Genomic DNA, 23771 nt, shown 5'->3' with positions numbered 1-23771 from the left:
GGTGCCCATCGACCCTGGGGGGCACCTCTCTCTCCACTACCCAGCTGCCACCGAGCCCTCCCTGCCCCTTGCCAGGGATGGGAGGTCCCGCTGGCCTGGTGTCCCTTGCTCCCTGGGCTTGCTCTCTTTTTTAGAACAATTTTTAACATAAAAAAAAAAGATTCCTTGTTTGTTTCTTTGGCTGCTTTGGGTCTTGGCTGCACCATGGGCGTCTCTCACTGGGGCGCACGGACTCTCCAGCTGTGACTCTTGGGCTCAGTAGTTGTGGTGCGTGTGCTCAGTGGCCCCGCCGTATATGGGATCTTAATTCCCCAAAGTGAAAGTGAAAATCGCTCAGTCGTGTCCAACTCTTTGCAATCCCATGGACTATACAGTCCCTGGAATTCTCCAGGCCAGGATACTGAAGTGGGTAGCCTTTCACGTCTTCAGGGGATCTTCCCAATCCAGGGATCGAACCCAGGTCTCCTGCATTACAGGCGGAGTCTTTACCAGCTGAGCCACCCGGGAAGCCCTTAGTTCCCCAACCAAGGGTCAAACCGACATCTGCTGCATTGCAAGGCGGATCCTTAACCGCTGGACCACCAGGGAAGTCCCCTCCCTGGCTCTCTTTGTCCATACTGTCCCTGCCTCCTTGGCCCGGACTGTGGCTGATTGATCTCTAGGTCCCCAGGGCCCAGGTCCTGTGGCCTAGAGCTGGCTTAGGAGCATCTGCTGGTCATGTGAACAAATCACGGAGCGCACAGATACGGGTACTTAGGGCAGCTCTGTCTTGCTCAGAGTGTGGCCCCAGGTCAGCGTCCCCTGGGGACTTGTTAGATATGCAGACTCTGGGCCTCAGAAACTCTGGAATGTAGCCTGGCAAGCTAGGCTGCAACAAGCCCTCTAGATGTTTGAGAACAAGTGCCCTTTGGAGCCGGGCACTGGAGTTTGGACCCCACGTCTGCCCCTGACTTGCTGTGTGGTGTGATGCAAGCCACTCAAGCTCTCTGGTCTATAAAATGGGGCTCATCATCGTGAGGAGGTCTCTAAGGTCCTTTGCAGGGAGGGGTGCTCAGCACAGGGCCTGGTGTGTAGCTGATTCATGTTTAGCCCCAGGCTGGTTGCGAACAGCAGGCTGAGAAGCTGCCTGTCCCGCAGGAGTGCGGGGTCAGCCTGGGTCCTCTGGCCCTGTGCTTGGCAGTGGCCCTGCCTGGCGGGGGATGAGCCTCAGACCTCAGCAGCTTCTATTCCCCAGCCTCAGCCTCCCCACAAAGGCAGCCCCAGGTCTGTCCATTAAGGTGCTGTGCCTGGCCCCACCCCTTCTGCTCGCTCCCTCCAGAGACAAGTCAGCCCAGGGGTCACTGCCCGCTCGGCTGAGGGAAAACCCCTGAGAGGGGCACAGACCTCCTTCAGGTGTCTGGGGAAAGGGCTGGTGAGGGGTACAGGGGGCGGCTGTCCGGGTCACTAGGTCAGAGATCATTTGCCCTCTGAGCATGACTGGGGGGGCTTGGAGAGCATGGAATATCACCCCCCATGTGCTGAGGGGACTGGGGTGGGCTGCTGAGGGTCCCCTGGGCGTGGTGTGGATGCAGCCATGGTCTGGGGGGAGAAGGGGCAGTGGCAATGGGGCTAGGGAAGACAGAGGCAAAGGGGACCTGGTGGCCCAGCATGGAGGGTGAAGGAGGGGTGGCCAAGGATGCCAGGGGGTCCTGACTGGGGCCGGGGGACGTGGTGCCAGGCACCTGCGGCCTGTGACTCCGAGTCTAACCTCCATGGGGGGCAGGCATCGCTCTGGCTTGGAGAGGACGAGGCCCAGGGGTGGGTGAAGGTTTCCAGCTCGCCCTGAGGGCCAGGACAGGAGAGGGCAGCAGGCCTCCCAGGATTCCTTGCAGGAGCTCTGGGGGGCACAGGAAGCAGAGAAAAGAGGTTGTTTCACTCCGACTCTTGAGGGTTCCTCCTGCTCAGCCGCCCTGTTCTTTATCCACTGATGGAGGGAGCGAGAACGGGCTCGCCCTCAAGAATCCTGCAGATGCAGGTTTGAACTACAGTTCTGTCGTAGGACCTTGGGCAGGGTGCTGGACTTGTTTCCAGACAGGGTGTCTTCTGTAAAGTGGGGACTCCAGCCTCCCCAGTGGGCTGGCACCACAGTACATGAGCTCACGGAGTGCCCAGGACTGGCCAGCTCAGCTCAGGCCATGGGACTGGGAGCCTGCCCTGACCCCGCTTGTCTCGCAGAGGCTGCCTCCCCAGGTGCAACTGGAAGCTGGTGACTGCCGGGGGCAGTGGGCAGCCTCGATGGGCTCCGCGCCTCCTCAGAAGCAGAGAGCAGGGCCCACCTCACTCGCAGCGTGTCTGGAGCTGGGCAGTTCTTTACAGATGATGCCACTGAAGTGGGCCTGACGCACAGCAGGTGCTCAGGACACGTTTTCGAAGCAGCTCGGGCCGTGAGTGGTCTCTGGTCTGGTCTTGCTGTATGGGCCTCGGGGAGGGGAGGGAAGTGCCAGCCTGCTGCCCATGCTGGGGGCACCGAGACCACAGAGAAGCAGGTTGGAGGGAGGGAAGCACCCCGGGGTGCCTCGACTCCCCGGCCTCTAGCTTAGCAGGGACATGGGCCCTGGGCAGTGCTCTTGCACCTGGGGTCTTGCCTGGCTCCAGACGCCGGTGAAGACACATCCACCAGCTGGTGTGGGTGGGAGGCACACGCACGGCACAGAGATGGTCATAATCACGAGATCAACTGTTTATTGATTTTTTTTTTCTAAAATACTATATGTTTAAAGAAACTCCTAAACTGAAAAGACTTGACAATTTTTGGTACATCTGTAGCAAAGGAATGAGGATTCTGCTGGTAAGTTTCCAGGACAGATAGACACGCATCCTCAGGACAGACAGACACACATCCACTTTCCAAGCAAGACATCAAGCTCACTGGAAACACCGAGTAGAATGCATAGCTTGTGGTGGCGGCAGCCATTTCTCCCATGTCTGAGTTACACAGAGGAAAGGTTTGCCCTCCCTCGCCGGCCCGTGGTTACAGGGCAGCTTCCTGCCCCAGCCTGTCGGCTCCCTGATGGCCACAGGGTGCTCAGGAGACCCTGGTGCTGTGGGGTGAGACCCAGCTTTTCTTTGCTCACGAGGAACACGGATGACAGTGAGATCTGCAGCTGCTCGCAAAGACGCGGGAGTTTTGTACAGTGTTCTGCTACAGGGGACTAAGGCTAGCTGGGCTGAGGACACTGGACTCCCGGCTGGCCAGCGAAGACAGACGTCCCTCTGGCAGGCTCCACTGGGCCCAGCCAACCAGCCAGGCTGATGCCCGGATGGTCTTCAAGCAGTTTACAAATTGAAGCCACTGTCAAAAGCTGCTCAGTCTCATGAACACAGTAGACAAGCTCTTTAGATTCTCTGAATATCAAATAGTATATACAGATATACACCAAGACGTGACAGTCTAATATAAAGCATCTTAACTATAGATGCATTCACTTGAAACGTTAGTCTTATATTTTAACTTTTCAAAAATCACTGATAAAATTGTTAATTTGCAAGAGTAAAGTTTAAGCACAAATAGAGTGAAAATAGATTTTAAATATGGCGGCTTTAGAGAGGACTACATAAGGTTATTTGCAAAACTCACATTTGGACACCCCAAACGCGGAGAGCATTCACCTTGGAAACCCAGCCATGTGTTCCCATCTTTCTACTGCAATCTCTTGCTTCAAACATGGTCTGTCCAGGCTGCCGGCTCTCGCCCCAGGCAGTGGCATGGGTGATTAACAGAAGAGCATGGAAACAGAGACACTGCCTCAAGACCACTGGTGGACATCGACCTTTGTCATAATTTAAGTATAAATGAATGCAAGAATGGGAATATAAAAAAGTAACTGTACACAGCCTTTAAATTAAAAACCTCAAAGTGTTCACTCACAAAATGGCATGTAAGTTTGTTCATTTAAGTTTTAGCAGGTGATGGGACTTGTCAGAGAAAGGAATCAGTGGAGCAAGGATTAGTGGAACCCACCGTTACCATTGACGTGGAGGAGAGGAGGAAAGACAAGGTCAAGAATACACGGATCCATGATAAGCCAACACACAGCGTGGGGGGCGGGGCGGGGGGGCGGTGATTCCTGTTGTCCTGCAGCTTCCTGTGATCGGCTCTCTCCATCTGCACTGTGGAAAGGGGGCCGAGCTCCAGGTGAAATGACCAGCTTGTCTGCCTTCAAGAGACACCATGAAGCCAACAGCAATGGAACCATCATCTTTTGCAGGAAGAGGAGTGGATGCCCGCATGGCTGGCTGGAGGGGCCGCTGCCCGGGGCCAACGGCTAACAGAGCTGCTGGACCTCCACTCCGTCCCTCCGCCAGCCAGCCCACCAGCCCGTCACTGGATCGCCTCGACGTAATTCGCAGGGTACAGGCCGACCTGTCCGCTGTCCAAGCGCCCCTTGCACCAGCCCTGCTCATCTTCATCCTCTATTTTGGTCAGCTCGTCCCCTGCAAGACAAAAAGGGAGCTGTCTTGGCAAGCCCTCACCCTGGGCCCGCTGAGGGTCTCTAACGTAGGTGGGAGGCGTAGGCATTCTCCTGGCAGGATGAGGGCCTGACTCTTCCTCTACTAAGTCGCGTCTGAAGTTGTGTATCCATTGCGGGGGTGGCTCTGAGAGATTAAAGACCCCCGTCTCTCACACAGTACCCCTCAAGCACACCGGTCTCAGTTGCCCGAGGAGCTCCTGCAGAGACTGCAGGATTTTGCCCTCTGACTGCCCAGGCCAGGTCCGAGGCCTCGTCCCACAGGGTCTGTGCCACCCCCCGCAGCCTTCCTCCCCGGCCTGGCCCACATGGTCTTCTTGAGTCTCCTCCAGCACTGCTGCCGTGGTCTCCATGCCTTCCTTTAGTCTGTGTCTAGACTGCAGCTGTGGGAGGCATGGGGGCCCGTTCTTCTCTCCCCAGCACTGAGCTCAGAGCATTTGTCCTCTGACTTGAAGAAACCAAGCTTTCCCAACACCCAGAGTGCGCTGGCATGGTCCTGGACTCTCCCCACGGCTCTGTGTGCTACTTCAGTCTGACTGAGCCTCTGTTTTCTCAAGTAAGAAGGAGCCTCTACTTTGCACCAAGGCCCTGGGAGGTGGAGGGGATACGGAGATGAGAGAGGGACAGAAGGAGCCTGGCCTCTCAAGGAGACAGGCCAGGGGACAAGGACCACAGGTGTGATCAGGCCTGCCTTCTTCTGTTCAGGGTGGCCAGAGCAGGCCAGAGCCAGGGGACAGGAAGGAGTGGCCTGGTGACCAGCCCGCAGGGACAGCTCTGAGAACTGGCAGAAGATGGGCCTGCTGAGGTGTCTTCATTGTTCAGTTTGCAGCTTTGTGTTTCTCGTTGGCATTTTGGCCCGCTTTTCAGGCTTAGCTGCACCGTTTTCCTCCGGCAGTTATATCTTGTTCAGCAGCATTCCCTGACTCCTCATTCTGTGGACCCAGAGGCCCGCGGGGCCGCACCCGGGGCTCTCAGAGCTGCTGGGAGACTGAGAGGCGCTGTGAGGACTAGGGGCGAGAGCACGGAAGGACCCGGGTCGGCGCCAGCGCGCGGCGAGCACCTGGGCCTCGTGCTGCCGACTCCCACGAGATGGCTCTCTGCCTGCAGCTGGGGACCCACTTCGTCAGCACCGCTGCTCCTGCGATGCAGGGGGCCGCAGGGTGGGCGTCACGAGTGGGAAACCCCTCTCCTCCCACCCTGGGGGCTCTCTGTGCTCCGGCAGGGCCGACACGGACGCCTGGTGTGCCTCTCATCCGGTCTAGCGGGGCGAGGCTCCCAGAAGCAGACGGGCAGCAGCTCTGAGAGGGGGGCATGTGGTGGGAAGCTCACCAGGTGGAGACCCTAGGCTCCCCAGGCCCAGAGAAGCGGGGAGCAGCCAGGGCACACTCCAGACAGGAGGAAGTGGTGTGGCCAGGAACTAATGTGACCTCGGCGGGGTGGGGGGAAGAAAATTACACAGAAAACAGACAAAACCAACTGGAACCTGCCAAATTGTAAAAATGTAAACTGGTGATTAGAAAGATCCATTCCAGTCTGCTTTTGATAACGAGACATTTTAAATCTATAAAATTGCTGACAAGTCCAAAAGATAAGATTTAGAGGGAACTCCCTGGCGGCCCAGTGGTTAGGACTCGGCGCTTTCACTGCTGGGGACCCTCACAGGGGAACTACAAGCCTGCAAGCCGCACAACAGGGCCCAACTTAAAAAAAAACATTCAGAAAGAATAAAAAATTAAAAATCAGTCAACCAACAAATAAAGTAAACAAAGTAGGGTGGAAACAACCCCAGTCAAGAATGTCGGGAAACTCAAAGGAATTCCCTGCTGGTCCAGTGGTGAGGAGTCCACGTTTCCACTACAGGGGGGCATGGCTTTGATCCCTGGTTAGGCAATTAAGATCCTGAGAGCCACAAGGCATGGCCCCCCCCAAAAAAAAACTGACAAAGGTGTTTAAAGACACACGAGAACGTCCCACAAGCAGCCAGAGCCACCCTATGACCAGCTCTGGGGTGGAGTAGGTAGCTAGCTACTTTCTGAGGGCTGAGAGAAGGCCGCTGTTAGACATAGCTCTCAGCCAGGGTGGGTGGGAGGCCGGACACAGGGTCTGCCCCAGAGATGGAGACTCAGGGAGCACTTCAGCCTGCGCTGGCTGAGTTAGGGCCCAGCACCCCTGCAGTGGAGGGCTAGGGGTAATGCTGGATCTGGGGTGGTTCCGAGGAGGGGCAAAGCAGAAGGAAGAACCCTGGCTCCCTTCTGGCCCGTCTAGAGCCAGGCTGACCAAACCTCTGGGGATAGGCTCTAAGACAGAGCTCTTCAGACAGAGGGTTGCAAGCCATTTGCTGAACTGTAGCCGGCATTAAATAGAAACCAGGATAGAAAATTTCCACATACAGAGCTCATATGATAAGGATCCAGGCTGTTTCATAAAACCCGGGTTTCAGCTACTGGCAACAAAGCTGTGTTGGTGGCAGGGCTGCAGGGAAGGGTAGAAGGCAAAGCCCCGAGAAGAGGCTCTGGGGGCCGTGGGGATGCTACCACTGGGCTGGGGGCCCCTCTGCCCGCTGTGGGCCTCTGGAGAAAGGCTCCCCTGGGGACTCGCAGGCACTGTTTCCAGGGAGCCTGCGGGGTAGCCAGATGGCCTGGATCTGTGTCTCTTATGCACAGGCCTTAGCCTGGCTGGGGTGGCGTCTTGGGCAAAGGCACGGGGTGCCTCACTGTCTTCTAACCTTTGGTGTTGAGCATCTGCCATGTTTGAAATGGAAGGTGGGATGGGGCGGGGGACACACAAATGGAACTAGACCTAAAAAAAGCAGGCTGGGACTTCCCTGCTGGTGCAGTGGGTGAGAATCCACCTGCCAATGCCGGGGACATGGGTTAGATTCTCAGTCCGGGAAGATTCCACATGCCGTGGAGCACCTAAGCCCCTGCACCACAACTACCGAGCCCAGGCTCCAGAGCCTGGAAGTCACAGGTACTGAAGCCCGCACACTTAGAGCCTATGCCTCACAACAAGAGAAGCCACTGCAGAGTAGCCCCTGCTTGTTGCAAACAGAGAAGGCCTGTGCATAGCAACGAAGACCCAGTGTAGCTGAACAAACGGACAGGCTGGAAGCAGTGGCCCCAGAGGCCAGCCGGGCGCCCACCTACCGGCCTTGAAGCTCAGCTCATCGTGCTCCTGCCCTTCATAGTCATAAAGGGCCCGGACCCGCACTTCCGTCCCCGAGGGGGTGTCCTCGTCAAAGGGATTGGAGTCCCCATTGGCATCCGTGGAGGAGAATGGGTTGTTAGACTCATCGTCTGACCAGTCCGCAGGGTAGCTCTGGGTCTTCTCGTAGCTGCTCACGCTGCAAAAAAGGGTTGACCCAGTGATCCTGAGCGTGGGGCTGGCAGAGGCCTGAGGCCCTGCTCGGAGCCCCAGACCCCGCCCGGGGAGACCGGGGAGCCCTTGGGCTGGGCTGGCACTCCTTCTGCAGAGCGCGGGCCCCTCAGCAGCACCCGTGTTCCTGTGCTCATGGGCTGGACCAGGGCAGAGAAAAAGCAACCACAGACTGTTAACTGGTGCCTCCCTCCCTGAGAAATCGAGAAGTCAGAGACCATCCACCAGCCGGGCTGCCTCCTGCAGGCCTCATGCATTGCCCTGAGTGCCGAGGGGGCGAGACCTTGGACAGAGAGAGAGGGGAGAGAGGGAGCGAGATGGAAGCCAGAGGGAAACGTTTGTTCACCAACTTTTTGGCTTTAATGTCCTCCTTCTCACTGACGGTGCTCCCCGTGTCGTCCTCATCCTCGAAGGGGTTGTAGCTGGACAGTGACTGCGCTGACCGTTCGGGGTTGCCCGGGACACTAAGATCACTACGGGGAGAGAGAGAGCTTTCAGGGGACCCCAACTCGGCAGCCCCTACGGTCCTGGGTGCTCCCAGCTGCAAGAACACAGGGCCAGGATTTGAAGGGACAAATCAGCTCCCTGTCAAATGGGAGGAGTGTGTTGGAGCAGAAAGATTGTTTTAGTGAAACACTTAGCAATACTTTGGCTCTTGAATGCGGTTAAAGTGTCTAAGAAAGAACAAGACTTGCATTTTCCCTCCTTGTGTCTAAACATAGCCTGTCCTAACAGGAGCCCTGCATGTGCGCAGGCTGTTGCTGGAGCACAGGTGCATCTGGGCTCAGGGCTTCTCTCTGCAGTCCTGCACCTGGCCCTCTGTGGAGGGCCGGCAGGATGACAGCCTGTGGGGCTCAGCCTGGGGCTCTCCAGACCCCACAGCCCCCAGTGCCCTCTCCTTCTGACAACAAAAGGGTCCAGTAGCCTCCTCCTTGGGTCTTCTGGATCTGCAACTTCCAAAATCAGAACCAAAGCCTGTTGAATAATCCTTTCTAGGAAGAAAGGAAGGACCCCTTTTCTGCTCCAGAGAGAGAGAGAAAAACCCGTCTGCTAACTGCCTACTGTGTGCCAGGCCCAGAGGGGACCAAAGAGAACTCTGATTGCAGCCTGGCCTGAGCGAAGACAGCCAGGTGATGAAATGCAGTGACTACAGGTACTGAGCACAGAACAAGATGGTAATGAGATAAGACGGGCCTGGAGAGCCTGGGGACCCCGCCACGGACATCTGAGCAGGCAGGCCCGACCACTAAGCTGCAGGCCAGGGCTGCCTGGGCCAGCAACACTTCTTATCTCCTAGCCAGTCAGCATGGAGCTGGCACGCTAAGTGCTGGGTGGATGGCTCAGCCAGGGTGGGGAGGGGAGGAGAAGACATGCCTCAGATGCCACCAGAGGGACCCCCCAGTGGCCAGCCACTGCCACATGGGTTTCAGGCCTGGCCAGGGGCACTGGGCCTATGCCTGCCTGCTGCCTGCGTCTGGGCCACATGACTGAGACCACCAGGCCCTACCCCCTCTTTGGCACCTTTCTGCAGCTGACCTTCTGACAGGAGGTTGGTGCTGGGCAACTGAATTTGTGCAGCAGCCCTGGCTGGTATGGACCACCCTACCCCACCCCTAGGTGCTGGCCTGACCCCTGGCACATGCTCATGCCTACAGTCACTTAGCCAAGCCCACCTGCCCAGGCACTGGCACAGGAGCTGAGTGACGAGCAGCCACATCAACCCAGAGAGCGCGGGTGGGGGCTTCAGTGCCCAGGAACACAGAAGGCCTCTGGAACCATGCTGACCCTTCCCAGGAGGTCTGGAGCCTGAGGTGTGTTAAAACTCAGCAGGGCGCGGAGGCCTTGGGGCCCCGGGGGCAGCCTTGGCTCTGCGGAGGACAGTAACACTCATCTGCTGGGAACTCTGACCCTCCTCGAGCTGAGGACCTCAGTGCCACCTGTTCAATCCAAACTCAGAATAACCAACGCTCTCAGCAGGGGTACTTTGAAGAAGGGGGCACTGGACAGTGAGTGCCCCACCCTCGAATTAGGCACCTGCCTACGGCACAGGAAGGTAAGCACACACCCGGCCAGGGCCCCTGACTCCACGTGAAGGACGCCCTCAGTCACCTCCACCTGCCCGTGTGCACTGCTGGGGACACGCAGTGGACAGCACCCTGCATCAGTTCTTTCTGTCACAAGGGGCCCAAAGCGCACTGTGGCAAAGGCTCCTTCTCCAGGTCTTTCTGCAGCTCTGGCACCGAGTGAAATGAAGATTCTCCCAAGAGAGGCCCTTGGCTGCTGCCCAGCAGAGTGTTTGGAAAGATGCCCCGGGGTTCCCTGCAGGGCCCCTTTGGGGAGTCTCCCTGGGTAGGGGCGTTCCAGCCCTGGCAGAGGACCCAGGGGGCCTTGCCAGGGACAGAGGTACCCAGTGCCCACCTGCTGGGCTTGTTCTGCGAAGCCTGGTCACCAGTCTGGTTGATGCCCATTAGGGTCACACCGTCAGCATTCTTCTTCTTCTCTTTCCGGCTGAGAGTTCGATTCAGGTCCACAGACCACTCCTGAGCAACAGGCACCGGGGAAGAGGAGTCAGAAAGCTCATTTGTCTGAGGCCACATGAGCCTAACGCCGCGGCCGCGAGCCGCTGGCCGGCCCCGCGCAATGTGGCACCTCGCTGCACTGCGTCTGCCCTCCCCGCCTCCCAGCGACCCCAGGCTCGTGACGCCTGCCACTGGCCCTCTTCACCGCGCAAGGTGGGTACTCCTTGGGGGCCAGCCTCCAGGGGCAGACAGCTGCTGAGAACACTGGGGCCAGCACGCAGGGGTCCTGAGTCCCAGTCCCAGGCATCCTCCCCGTCCAACCCCACCCCAGCCCTGTGGCACTCAGCCTCCAGACCCCAGGCCTTGCCAAGTTTCCTCATGCTTCCAAAGCAGACAGAGTCCCTCTGAGGGGCTGGCATTCAGTGCTAAAGACCCTCCCACCCATCTCTTGACTGACGTTCCCAGTGAGGCAGGAGAGCTGGGTGCGGGACCTGAGCCAGCCTGTGGCTTGGGAAATGGGCCCTGGGTGCAAACAGAATCAGGTGCAGGGGGCTCCCGCATCCCTCAGGACCCTGAGGAGTGGCACTCGCCCCACCAGGGCTGTCTTCTTCCACCTGAGCAATGTGTGAGGTAACAAAGCACAGAGTGTATGTCTCTGAAGGCTCACTGTTCCCAGCATGTGAACAGGCTTTTATCAACTGTGCTGGAAACGGGGAGAACAGCACGTGTGTGTACACGTGTGATGAATTCTTCCCCCGGCCCACTTTACCCATTATCAAATCACTTTATCTGAATTAATATTTGGGATGACCAAGCCCACAGCTGTGCTCACATGTAGTTACAGAAGCCACCTTAGAAACATCAAGTCTAACTGCCAATTTGTCATGTGAGGAAACCGAGGCCCAGAAAGAAAAGTGACTTGCCCACTACAGTTGGTGGCAGACTTAGGCCCCCAATCCCAAACTTAGGTCACCTATCTTCTTAACTGAAATAAGCTGACTGAGAACTCGACTGGAATTCAGAGTCCCCATAGTGACCTTCTGAATGTACATCTGTCCTGACAGGGTGGCTTCCAAGGGCCAGTGCGATCGACAGCTGGCCGACCGCGAAGGGAAGGGCCTGCTGTTAATGTGGACAACCACACAGCCTGGGCCACACTGCGGCCTTGGTTCTTTAACCAGCACATGCTGTCACACCAGGCCGTGGATGCCACACAGAGACCCACAGGGGCTGACCACACCGCAGGAGATTTGGAATTCAACAAGTTAACCATAAAATAGGAACTTACTTCATCCTTGTGGCATGGAAAATAAAAAGAAATCATTTCATTAGAGAAAGTCCAGCAGGGCCTGTGAGAGCTGCAGGCGTGCGCCATATGCAGGCATGCGTTCCCAGCTCAAGGGGCCCACAGAGGATAGCCACCACGGGCTGTGGTCAGGACACCCATGCCAGCAAGACTGCCTGTCAAGTGTTCCTTTCCAGACCACTCTATTCCCTGGGTAGGGACCTGTAGTCCTAAGGGAATCAGGGCTTGGAGGGGTGCATATCACCAGGGGTCTCTAGAACCCAGGGGTGCGTGCACCAGTGCCCTCACCAGGGGGAGGAGAAGGGGCTGTGCTTTTTCTTCCAGAACCACTTCCACCTGGGAAGGCCCTAGGCCTCTGCTCTTGGCCCCTGTTGGGGGCAGGGGGAGGGCTCAGTTGTAGGGACCCACATCGTCATGTGGAGAAGCTTTCTTGAGAAGCTCCAGAAAAAAGGCACTGGTATGAGGGCTGAAAAGATGCCAAACTAGGATGGGGCTAGACGAGGTTCTGTGTGGGGGGGCCCTGGGGCAAGACCCAGTATGGACCAGGCCACTGAAGCCCCGGCCACAGAGAAGATGGGTACCACTGTCATCCCCATATTACACATGGGGCAACCGAGGCACAACCAGGGCAAAGGACCTGCTCAGCATCCCACAGTGAGGAGGCGGTGGGGCAGGTCTGAGCGCAGCCTGGGCTCTGGCTGTGACGAGTCAGAGGAAACCAGGTGACTGGAGCCCAGCATAGAGGGGTCGCCTCAGCCCCTCCCGGGGGAGGCAGCAGCGGTGACCCTGTGGAGCTTCCCCAGCCCCTGATTTACCATGATGTGGGGAGAGCCCTGTCCCCCAGAGGGCAGGGTGCTGGGACTGTGGCCACTGCCTTCTCTGTGATCCTCAGGGGTCCATGTACTGGGAACCCAGTTGGCAGACTGGAAGAGTCCTGAGGGCTCCAGGCCCTTGAATTTGCATGTAAAAACACTGGATAGCTTGGACCCATGAAAATGAGAAAAGAAAGCTGTTCCCGCACCAAAGCTGACTGAATTTATATAAGGAAATAAGAAAAAGACCCTCTGTGTAAGAACATACACTCTGAGACCGTGCCCCCTCCCGCCCTGGGCCAGAGGCTACTGAGATGGTGGCCCCGGCCCTCCAGGCCTGGAGCACTGTGGCCACTCCTTCCCTGGCCATCCTGCAGGGCTGAGCAGGGACCGCCAGGGCCTCTCCATGAAGGGAATGCCTAGGGTCAACAGGGGACCGTCAAAGTCCTCACAAAGAACATAACTGCACCGTCGCCAGAGACTCAGAAGGCCCCTCAGCAGTGCCCAAAGCCCCTTGGAACACTAAACATCCGCTTGGTTTCTAAGGTGGCCGTGTGGAAACACTGCCACGTCAACAGGGCACAGGCCAACTCTGAGCTGGAAGGAGAAAGTGTAGCACTCGGCGCTGTGGGCCCAGGTCCCACCCAGGCCAGTGGGTCCTCCTACCTCAAACTGTGGCCAGTTCATGGACATGCCTGGCCCGTGGTTGGCTCTGAACCACCTCAGGTCCTCTACCGCGTCGGCGGCTTTGATGCTCTGCTCCAGGTCACGGTAAACATTTTTGTAGCTAAATCAGAGAGAGAAGCATGACTCTTTTGGAAGGAAGGGAAAGCCACCGGTCAGCCTCGCCCAGGGCCTGCCCAGAGCCAGCATCACGGTCTGCAGCGCATCAGGGTCGACGTCCCAGTGCAGATCAGACGCCTGCCCTGGCGTGCTGGACAGTTATCTGGCCGTGATGCACACAGGAGGGGAAAAATGACAACCGTGGCATCGAAGCCACAGCTTCAGGTTCTGACAAATCAAACCAGGAGGCAACAGCCCAGCTTTGTTCTGTGTCAGATAATATAGAAGGTGCTGGTGTCTGGGCCACAGGGGCCCCCAGGCTGTGCGGTTCCATTTCACCAGGTCCACAACTGAGTGTCAGGAAAGTCGCTCCTCATCCCTTCAAAAAAGCTGGTAGGTTTACATTCAGCAAGTGAAGACTGGCCAGTGCTGTGGGGGCTGCACATGCCGTCGGCCAGCTTGGGGGACTCCTGCTTCTGCTCCACAGCCCAGAGTGGCTCGCCTCCCTAGGAAGCTGCCCGTGAGGGACAGGACCACCACCCCGGGTCCTGGAGCTCTCACTTCTGGTCTGTGTGGCCGGCAGTCATTCCCCCTCTCAGGGTCTGTGCCCTCCTCTGTCCAGTGGGCACAACCCACCTGTTATGGGGTGAGCCGTGTCCTCCAAAAAAGATACTGCTGGTGTCACCCCAGGGGTCTCAGGATGAGAGCTTGTTGGGAAATGGGTTCTTTACAGAGGTAATCTGTAAATTAAAAAACCCACCTTTTTACACAAAGGGGGAAACTGGGACACAGGGACAGAGAGGGGACGATGTGAAGACCCAGAAGATGGCCATGTGACTGGAGGGATGTGTCTACAAGTCAGGGAAGGATCCTCCCCTAGACCAGAGCCATCAGAGGGATCGAGGCCCACTGACACCTTGATTTCAGAACTGTGAGACAATAAATTTCTGTTGTTGTAGGGTGCCCAGGTATCAGTATTTTATGATGGCAGCCCTAGGACACTATTAGACCATCTGCTCCCCAGGGTGGCTTGGAGGACTAAGTGAGGCAAGGCAGTTACTCCACACAGAGGAGCCCCGCAGCCCCGCCCTGCCTCTGCCTGCAGGGCAGCCTTGGGCAAGTGACCAAACCAGGCCCAGCCTCCACTTCCTCATCACTGAGATGGGGAACAATGTCACCAACTGCACAGACACTCATAACGACCCATTAACTGTTGGCATAGCAGTTGAACAACGACTGAACGCTTTTCATTTTTTTTTTTATTGTTAGGAGACAAAAAGAAGGTAATTCCCTATTGATGACAAGCTCTGACTTGTAGGTCATTTCTAAATGGCTTGGCTGTGTGCATGACACATCGAAGCCCGGGGTTAGCACAGACCTCTGCCCCAATGAAGGTGTCACAGGACCAAAGATGAGGAAAGTGGGGAAGAAATATCATGGTCTTGTGTCTCCATTCAGCAGAGGCTCACGGACTGTGCTGCCCAAGGCCCCAAGCCCCTGGAAGTCCAGGAGCAGGCTGGCAGGCAGCTGCTCTGCATGGAAAGGAGCTTGTGAAGGTCCTCACAGTAAGGCCACCCCCAGGCTGGGTGCGCCAGCCGGGGGACTACTGGACTTGCCCCTGGGTTGATTTCAAACGTGTCACTGCAGCCAGTCCAAGCTGCGGCCCTCCCTCCCTGCCCAGACGCAGAGCCCTGCACCCAGAGCTGGTAGAGTGTGGCAGGAGGCCATCAGACTTGGGCCAGCAAGCAGCCGTCCTGGATGGCAGGACCTCGCAGGGCCTCAGGAGGGCTCTGAGACCACCGCCCCCCTGGTCTGGAGAGCAGCAACTGAGCTCCACACAAAAGCGCCGTCCACTGACTTTGCCACCCCACGCTCCCGGCGAAGGGCACTCACCTGGCCATGTTCGACAGGTCCAGGTGCTTCTGCACCTCCAGCAGGACTTCCCGGAAGAAGCGCAGGCGCTTCTCCTCGAACTGCTGGCACTGCTCAAACACCTGCTCCATGCTCTCCATGTACTGCGGTGTGCTCTGGCCCAGCTCCTTCAGGGACTTCTCATACTTCTCTTTGCTCTATGATAGGGGCCAGGTGCGCGAATGAAGACTCATTTCCACTCAGCCTGCTCCCCTCTGCCCGAGAGTGAGCGAGCCTGGCTCTGCACCACCCTGTCCACCTCCAGGGCCTCGTCTCCCTCCACCAGGTCCAAATCCATCAGCAGCTAGACTACTCCTCGGGTGACAACATGAAGCCTGCCACTGTGGGTGACCCTGCACCCAAGAAGCACCCCAATCTGTCTCCTCTGCACCCCTAAGTTCCTGCCTAGAGGCTTCAGGCCCCACATGGCTCCTGGAGGGCATTCCCCTCTCCCCAAGGCTGGACCATGAACAGCCCTCCCCACCCCAACACAGCCAGGCCTCCCAGGCTCATCCTGAGGCCCTCTCCACCTCCAAAGACACCCTTGGCAAAAATGTCTCAGTCCCCTGTCCTTAGATTCCAAAACCTGAAGAGCACAAGCTCCAGAGTATGACAGAACTCCAAGTTCAAGTTCCAGCCCCTCCACTTCTGAAACACAACCATACTCCTGGCATCTGCCAGGTCTCTCAGCTGGAGTAAGACCCAGAAGGCAGCCACTGGGGAAGAGGCAGTCCCTCAGAGCCAGTGACCACATCCCCTCTCGCAGGGGGAAGGGCTGTGCCCCGGGTCTTGCCCATAGCAGCAGGGGCTCCCCAGTTGCCTTTAAGGCAGGATCACAGGGCTCTGAGCTCCACGGAGACTTGTGCTGTGCATTTTCTGGGAGCCTCACTTTCCTTTTCAGCAAACAGAATACTTCTACTTCACAGTATCCTGATATTTAAGGTGACAGACAATGGACACCGAGCTGCACCAAGACATTCAGACAGTCCTGGTTCCCTTTCTTCCAGCCCACGACACCAACTTCCTCCCCGATGACACCCCCCGACACACAGTTATTCCTCCCCAACTGTCCTCAAGAGGGGGTTTCACCAGAAAGAAAATACGAACATAGGTATAGCCTTTTCTCGAGGGTGTTTAGGGACAGTGTGACGAGTCTAAAGTTAGCATGTTTCCCTTGCAGGGATGTGCCTGGGGTCAGAAACCCACACAGTCTTCCCTGCCCCCATATATGACTTTGACAGTGAAGGGGACCATCAGCGTGATGGGGCCTCCTAGGGTGAAGGGAGGGATGCTGGGGCTGGGGTCACCCATTTATCACAGTCGTCTCACTCTCAAGACCCTGAAATGGGCTTTGACCATGGATGGGGGGGTGGCCTTTGCTCTCTGCTCTTCTGTTCCTGATGACAATGTGGAGCCTTCTGAGCAGGCAGTGGCCCTCCCTGAGCTTTTGCCGGCCTCAGGCCCGGCCCTGCTGCCTCTGGAGCAGCGTCTCTGCCCCACTTGGGGGCAGCAGTGAGGAGCTTCATAGAGGGCATAGCTTTTCCGCTCACACCGCTGGGCAGCCGCTCCAAGTTTCCTCCATTTCTTCCGCCACTGCCTAATTCCCTTATTTCTCTCAGAGGCTCTTCTGAGGCTCAGGACTCCTGCTTCCCCTCTGGGCTTCATGCCCTAGTCCTGAAGCTCAGTGCTCAGCTCATCTCTAACTTCACCTCTCTCTCCAAACCCAGGCTGGGACTTCCTTCTGTGGACACTGCAGCAGGGCAGGCCCTTGACGGTGACAGCCTCCAGCCACTACCAGCCCTTGGAAGAAGGCACAGGAAGGGAGTGGGACCAGGGGCCAAGCTGGGAGCCAAGGGTTCCGGAACCCTTGCTCACATCTGCCCTCCTTTCCCAGGCTCTTAAAGCTTTTTCCAGCAGTTCTCTGTCAGCAATGTCCCAAGCCCTTACTTGGCCTGACTGTCAAGCTCACCGGTCCTCACAGCCCTCCATACCAGCTCGCCATCAGCTGCCTGCTGTTGACATTCACGAGCTACTCCTTCCCACCTCCTGCCTGCGGCTACCCCGGCCACCCCGCACCCTGCCCGCCACACACAGGAGTCATACCCCTGCCTGCCCAGTGCTCCGTGCCACCCTGCCCTGAGGCGGCACTCAGGGCTGTGGTGAGGTGACGGGTGACCGCACGATGCAGCCATGTGTCCATGCATCTGACTGAGCAGTGACAAAGGCTCGTCACATGCCAGACACGTGGACGGGTGAGGCACGTGCTCTCAACATGGAAAAAAATCCACACGATTTACCTTAAGAACATCCTGTTTGCACTTCTCTACTCTGTCTTGCAGTTTCTTAAGCTGCTCAGGGTTGAGGGACGGGTCGGCTCTGCTGTTGTTCTCGCGGGATATCGCCAGCTTCTCCTCCTTGCATGCTGCGTGGTAGGCCTTCTTCGCTGCTTCAACCTACAGGGAGAAGGAGTTCCCAAATACCACATTTAAAGGTCAAAATCCTCACTCAAGGTTACACAGACTGTGGGCAGTGCCTGTGCTCTTAAGAGGACAGGGAAGATCAGGTGCAAAGCTGTGTGTCCAGTATAATTCCAGCACATTAAAACAGAGTTCAGTCAGCAAATACTGACGGGGTGCCTGCTTTGTCGTCAGATACCAGCTAGGCAGAAGGAGTACAGTGCTCGACAAAGAGCCTAGCTTTCACACAGCTTACCATCTAGCTGGGGGAGGCAGCTGCAAGAAAGAGGAAACAGAGTAAGTGAGTAGGTGATAAGCACCGAGGAGGAGAAGCAAGCAGGGAAGAGAGGCAGGTGCACTGTTGGGTCTGGGCTATAGCCGTACGTAGAACGGCTGGAGAAAGCCACACATGTGACCTGCAGCGAGACTGTGACGGAGGTGTGGATCTGAGGGAAGAGCTGGCCCAGCAGCTGGAAACCTAACACAAGAGGAGTGTAACGTTGGGAGAAAGGGTTATAGGCCACATTCCATATTTTTAACGACTATTTTACATGAATACACACACATATCTATAGATATGGGTGTGTGTGTGTGTATGTGTGTAATTTAATAGATGCGTCTTAACTGAGCCACAGTCACAGATTTCATTCTACAGCAGAAAGCTGAGTTTGTAACCAGAGCCTCATGAGGGAGTCTGTCATCACAAATGGGACCAGAGACAAGAAAGAAGAGAAAGGGGATGTGGCAAAATAGACAAGACACAGAGTAGACAAGGAAAGCCTGTTGTCACAACCTGGAGACAGAAGTCTGCTTGGGGTGACTCTGAGAGGGAGGGAGGCAGTGCGGTTCCTGAGAGAAGTCCGTGATGGGGATGGGACTGGTAGGAAGTAGGGGCACCCTTAGCAATGGGGCAGGCCAGGCTCCAGGTCTGCCTATGCTAAGGGCTGAGGCGTAGGTATGACAGTCTCTGGAGAACCAAGGCTGGGTGAGGCTCGATGATTTCCATTTGCTACTTGTAAAATAATGAGTATCAGCATCATTGCGAATTTGAGAGAAAAACTCATAAAAGAGAAAGAACCATTTAAAAGTTCAGGGTTGGGAGTGGCCTTGTTAGTGGTTGAGAACATTTCTGCATGCCACCAACAGCTCTTCTAAAACCGTGCTATTCAAAGCAGGCACAGCATCACTCAGGAGATTATTAAAACTGAGCATGAAGAGGCCCCACTTCTGACCTCCTGACCACTATCTCTAGAGGTGGGGCCTGGGAATCTGGGTTTTAGGAAGCTTGCTTAAATTTAAAAAGCACTATTCCACAACGGTTTCATCTCAGATAACCTTTGGCAAACAGGACTTACTATTCTGATAGACCAGAAGGTTCATGACATGGAGGGGTCAGGGGCTGGGTTGGGGGGGGAAGTGCTTCAGTTTTGAGCTCTAGGCTGTGTGTGTGGGTCTCACCCTGCTCCCAGGACAGGAAAATGGGTGGATAAGGGTTCTGTAAAAACGGCAATGAGGCACTCAGCAGGCCCCCTGTGCCTAGGCAGTGGCAGGAACTCCTGGGAGGGCAGGAGGGCTGGCCAGGGGAAGCAGGTGGTGGGTGAGGGGCCTGCAGGCAGGGCAGGGCCCCAGGGTGGATGCACCTCTTTCAGCTTCTTGGCCCAGGGCTTCTGCGCCTTCCGAAAGCCGTCCTCGGCTTCCTTGGTCTCCTTGAAGCCTCCCATCATCTGCTTGTGGAAGGCGTCCTTCTGCCAGTTCTTGATCTTCTCGAAGTCCTCGTTCATCAGCGAGGCTTTCACCTCCAGGTGCAGCTCGCTCACCTTCTCTGCCTCGGTCATGACAGCCACCCAGGCCTTCTCCACCGTCCCGTACTGGGGCCCTGGGACAGGAGAGAAGCTGGTGGGTCACTCGGCACTGTGGGGCCCAGACAGGCCCTGGGAGGGGATTCCCTTCTGTGAGGCCCCCTCAGCACTTAGGTTGGGCTTTGAGGCTGGCAGTCTGGCTGCCTGGCTGGGAGGCTTCCTTTTGGCTGTTTCAGATATTTTTCTTAGTGCTGTTCCTTTTTCAGTTCCTGGGATCAAGAAGAAAATAAGGAACTGAAGCTGGATCTGTTTTCTTTTGTTAGGGAAACCGGGGGATTACACACATTTCCTTTTTGTAAAGACACTGAGCTCTTGAAAAACTCCAAGATGAAGTTTCTTCATCTTGGAAGTTTTAATTTGCTTGAGGCTGGCTAAAGGAGGAGGGCATTCTGAAGTGAACTGACCTCTCTGCCAGGCCAGTCTGAGCCCACCCCTCGGGCTCCTGCTGGCTCCTGGCTTCCCCTGTGTGGGACCACACGTTCTCCTGAGGCCCATTCCCTCCATGAGGAGCTGGGCCCTGGAAACAGCTTGTGGAATGAAGGCCTGAACCCTCAGCAGAATGGAAGCCCCAGGCTGGGGAAGGAGAGGAGGAGACAGGAATCTGGCTGGCTCTGGCCTGGATGGAGCTCTCCAGAAAGCGGGGAAGGTTGCTTGGGTTGCCTCAGTCACTGTTCTCAGGAAGGAAACTCCTAATCTGACCTGTCATTTTGCTGAGGGTGTAGCTGGCCTGAGGTGACAGAGAGATGGGCTGTGACAGAAGCTGAGGATGGAACGGGAGGACACAGGGCCTGCCCTCAGGGTGCTCCCAGGGGACAATGACTGCTGGAGTGGATAATGACAAGAGACACATGGTGTGTGTGCGTGAGTAACTGCTAGCCCCTCAGGACCTCTGGCTTCTCACGTCTACAAGATGAGCAGCTCCTGGTCCTGCCGAAGGGACCAGGACCCACAAAGGCGGAAATAAGAGTGCTTTGTGAACCTCAGGCTCTGAGTAAGCAGTATGGACGCTGCTGACAGCTGGATCCTGAGAGAGGGACTCAGGCAGGCGGAAATAAAATAACGACAGCCACTGCTTCCTGGAGGAGCCGGCCCACCCCAGCCATGCCTCACCCGCGCATGGCCACCCCACTCTGCACCAGGGCGCTGTACTCTGCTCCACGAGTCGCCCATGTCAACATCCGGGGAAAGACATGGAGCTAGTCTAGACCCCTGCTGCCTGGGGGCCCCTTGCCCTGGCCTAGCTTCTCCTGGTCAGCCCCTCCAAACCCACCCTGAGAAATACCCACTAACCCACTTCTTTCCCAGGAAATCCTGTAGTCAATAACGCTCCCCCTCTACTGCTGGGAAGTACGTTCTGAATGCCATCCACACATCCATGGCAGCACTGTCATTGAGCTCTAGAATTGTCTGAGTGTTTTGCGAGGGACAGAGGGGAGGTAAAACCTGCATCACGTAACGGGTTTCCCTGGTAGCTCAGTCGGTAAAGAATCTGTCTGCAATGTAGGAGATCCAGTTCAATTTTGCCGGATGTCACCATTGAGTCTTGCCTGACTGGCTACTTGGCTGAACTTATAAATAAGCAGTCTTGGTGCCAGAAACCATGGTGCTGAGCAGCAAGGCCCTTGACTGGACAGGAGGCTACTGGAGTCGGCCCCAAAGGAGCTGCTCTGAGTTAACTCGACAAGCGTGGCGTGTCCCCTGCTGACAAGGACTGCCACGGGAGGCTCGGATGCTGCTGGAGGACAGGAGTCCTGTGTCCCCAGAAAGGGGAGGAAAGCTCACTTGGCCTGTGCTGCTGGGAGAAAATCACAGCTCCCAGACTGTGAGACAAACTCCTGCCCTGATCTTCCAAGAGAGGATACTGGCTCAGAAAGGGTGGACGGTTTGCCCCAGACGCCCCATGGTGGCCTCCCTACCCTTGTCCACAAGCTGCCTCCAGCGCCGGGCCCATTCGGTGAGCTGCTGCGCGTACGCCTTCTCGATGCGCGCCCGCTCGTGCAGGCAGTTCATGAGGTCGGTGCACAGGCGGTGGCCGTCATCGATCCGCCGCACCGTCCGCTTGTAGTTCCCGACCTAGGAGACAGAGCCACGCTGTGAGCGCCGGACCTCCACGCCGGCCGGCTCTTGGGTGCTTGCGCCCCCTCCCACTTCAAAGGTCCCCTGTGTTGTTAGATGACAAGCTACCACTGGCAGGAGCAGACAAAACCGAGATTTGGAGCTTCTGCGTGGCCCATGGGCCAGGGAGGGAAGCAGACCAGTGTGAGACAGGTTGTGCGGGAGGGAAGTGAGGGGCTGAGGGCACCGAAGGGGGATCTCACAGGCTGAGGGCCAGGGACAGCTTCCCAGAGTAGGGAATGTCTAACTAGAAAGATGAAAAACAATAGAAACATAACTTTTTAGTAGCTCTGATTAAAGTGATTTTATAATTAACATTACAGACCCCTGGCTAAAGACCTTTGGAGCATTACTGGAATTATCAGGTTCTCAGGTGTCTACTGCCTTGATGTCACCCTATGCTGGATTATTATTACTTCACAATTAGAGCAACAAATACTATTTCCCACCTACTGCACCCACCACGTGTCAGGCACCACAGGAGGTATTTTACACGCCAAATACTGCCTCTGCCTTAATGAGCACCAATAACTGTCCCCATGTTAAGATGAGGACACCAAGCCTCAAGTAAGTTGCGCTGTTTGTCAGGACCCCACAGTAGCAGCCCTAGAGGCTGGGCTGCTGCTGAGAGTTTTCCACATGCTTCCAGGTCAGGGCTTGATGGCAAAGCTCAGACTCTATCAGCTTTGACAAGGGCCAAGATGAGGCTTGACTACTTTTTCTCACATATGAGAGAAGAGTTAGATTATCTAAATTATAAATAATAGAAGAGTAATTGAGAAGATTTCAGTGGCTAATGTGGAGTGAAAAATGGAAGTGTTTCATGTGTTTCATTCTCTGACCAGCTGAATAGAAAGGATATCATGTAGCTGATACTGAAGCCCTTGCAGGAAATACGACAGAAAAATAATCTACTGTATTTGCAACCCTTTCTTCCCACTGTCTTTAAAAACTGTAGTCACCTTTTTCTCAGTTTTGCAGTTTCTAAAGGTCTCTGCCTTGCTGAGCACTCTCATATTTCATCTCTGTTTAGGGTCATTCTGGAAGTTCCTAGAGAACATGGAAGACTAGTACCGACTTCTACCGATAAGGGCACAATTCTCTCTCTGCCGTGCACCTCTGACTTATGAACAGTTCAAACAACCTGAGTTCCTCCATCTCATGCTGAGTTAGTCAGGTGAAGACAAGGCTACAGTGGAGCAGCAGGAAGACCTTGCAAAAAGACAGAACACACGGAGAAAGGCATCGGGAGAGCAGGGGACTGTGGTCCCTTCAGGAAAAGCTGTCCTTGAGGCCAGAGCTCTGGACAGGCTGAAATGGCCCCATTCCCATGGGAACCAGAATCCTGGGGAACAGCAGCTCATCAAGACACAGAGCTGAACCTGAACTTCCAACTCCATCCTTTAGCAGCCCCTTTTTAGGAAGGAGAAAGCAAGCATTTCACAACCAGTCAGAAGTGACTTCACATGTTCACTTCCCCTAAAATAAGTCTTGCTGTCATTTTGAAATTTACAGTAGGGTGAAAAACATAACCAACAAAACACAAACTTGGTATTGCTGAACTGGTGGCAAAAAGAGCTAAGACAGTGACAGCTCGACACAGACTTGACAGCTGACATGAAACCATGATGCAGACCTGGTTTTCATCTCACTGTTACTAACAATATTCAAATTGGCAATCAATATTAAAATACATTGGCTCCCCAGAAACCTGTCTACCTCTTTGCTTTTCAAAACCCTTGTGAAAAGCTTTAGGGAAAAGGAAAGGATATTTCTTAACAAGGTACACAGTGGTACAGCCCTTCGCATTGGCACATATTGTACATAAATACGGTTCATCTTTAAGTGATAACTCTAGAAATCTGAAAAGCAGCAAGGAATGAGAAGGATGTTTCTGAAAGCATATGTTTCAGGTTTAAATGCTGGCACTGCTGGGGCCAAGGGGACAGGGGAGTGTTCATGACAACGGGCGCCCAGACACTGCCGCGACATCTGCCTGCTGCCCTCTGCTCAGGGCAAAGGCTGCATGTGGGCTGGAGACAGGCCATCACTGCAGTCCACACTCAGGGACATTCATCAGGTATCACCGTCTCCACCTCGCAGACCACACAGAGAGGGCAATGTGCT

General features: G+C 55.8%; 1 protein-coding gene across 7 annotated transcripts in view; it reads right to left on the bottom strand.

The window, feature by feature from the left end:
* Positions 1-2698: 2698 nt before the first annotated feature.
* The window catches only part of PACSIN2 (protein kinase C and casein kinase substrate in neurons 2), a 115488-nt gene continuing 94415 nt past the window's right edge, over positions 2699-23771 (bottom strand). For 3 of the 7 annotated variants that reach the window (XM_027540579.1, XM_027540580.1, XM_027540581.1), the window contains exons 3-12: positions 21446-21602; positions 19311-19546; positions 17512-17667; positions 15197-15372; positions 13187-13307; positions 11691-11696; positions 10302-10423; positions 8234-8356; positions 7655-7851; positions 2699-4473 (exon numbers count right to left, since the gene is read on the bottom strand). In XM_027540579.1, the coding sequence (XP_027396380.1) occupies positions 4361-4473; positions 7655-7851; positions 8234-8356; positions 10302-10423; positions 11691-11696; positions 13187-13307; positions 15197-15372; positions 17512-17667; positions 19311-19546; positions 21446-21602 (1407 nt within the window). In that variant the 3' untranslated portion in view covers positions 2699-4360. The remainder of the gene's footprint in view (positions 4474-7654; positions 7852-8233; positions 8357-10301; positions 10424-11690; positions 11697-13186; positions 13308-15196; positions 15373-17511; positions 17668-19310; positions 19547-21445; positions 21603-23771) is intronic. The other 4 variants (XM_027540584.1, XM_027540585.1, XM_027540583.1 and 1 more) reach the window with 3 other exon arrangements.

Source organism: Bos indicus x Bos taurus, chromosome 5, assembly GCF_003369695.1.
Source record: "Bos indicus x Bos taurus breed Angus x Brahman F1 hybrid chromosome 5, Bos_hybrid_MaternalHap_v2.0, whole genome shotgun sequence".
NCBI classification, from domain to species: domain Eukaryota; kingdom Metazoa; phylum Chordata; class Mammalia; order Artiodactyla; family Bovidae; genus Bos; species Bos indicus x Bos taurus.
Note: the sequence above shows the minus strand (reverse complement) of the source record. Positions and strands in the feature narration are given on the sequence as shown.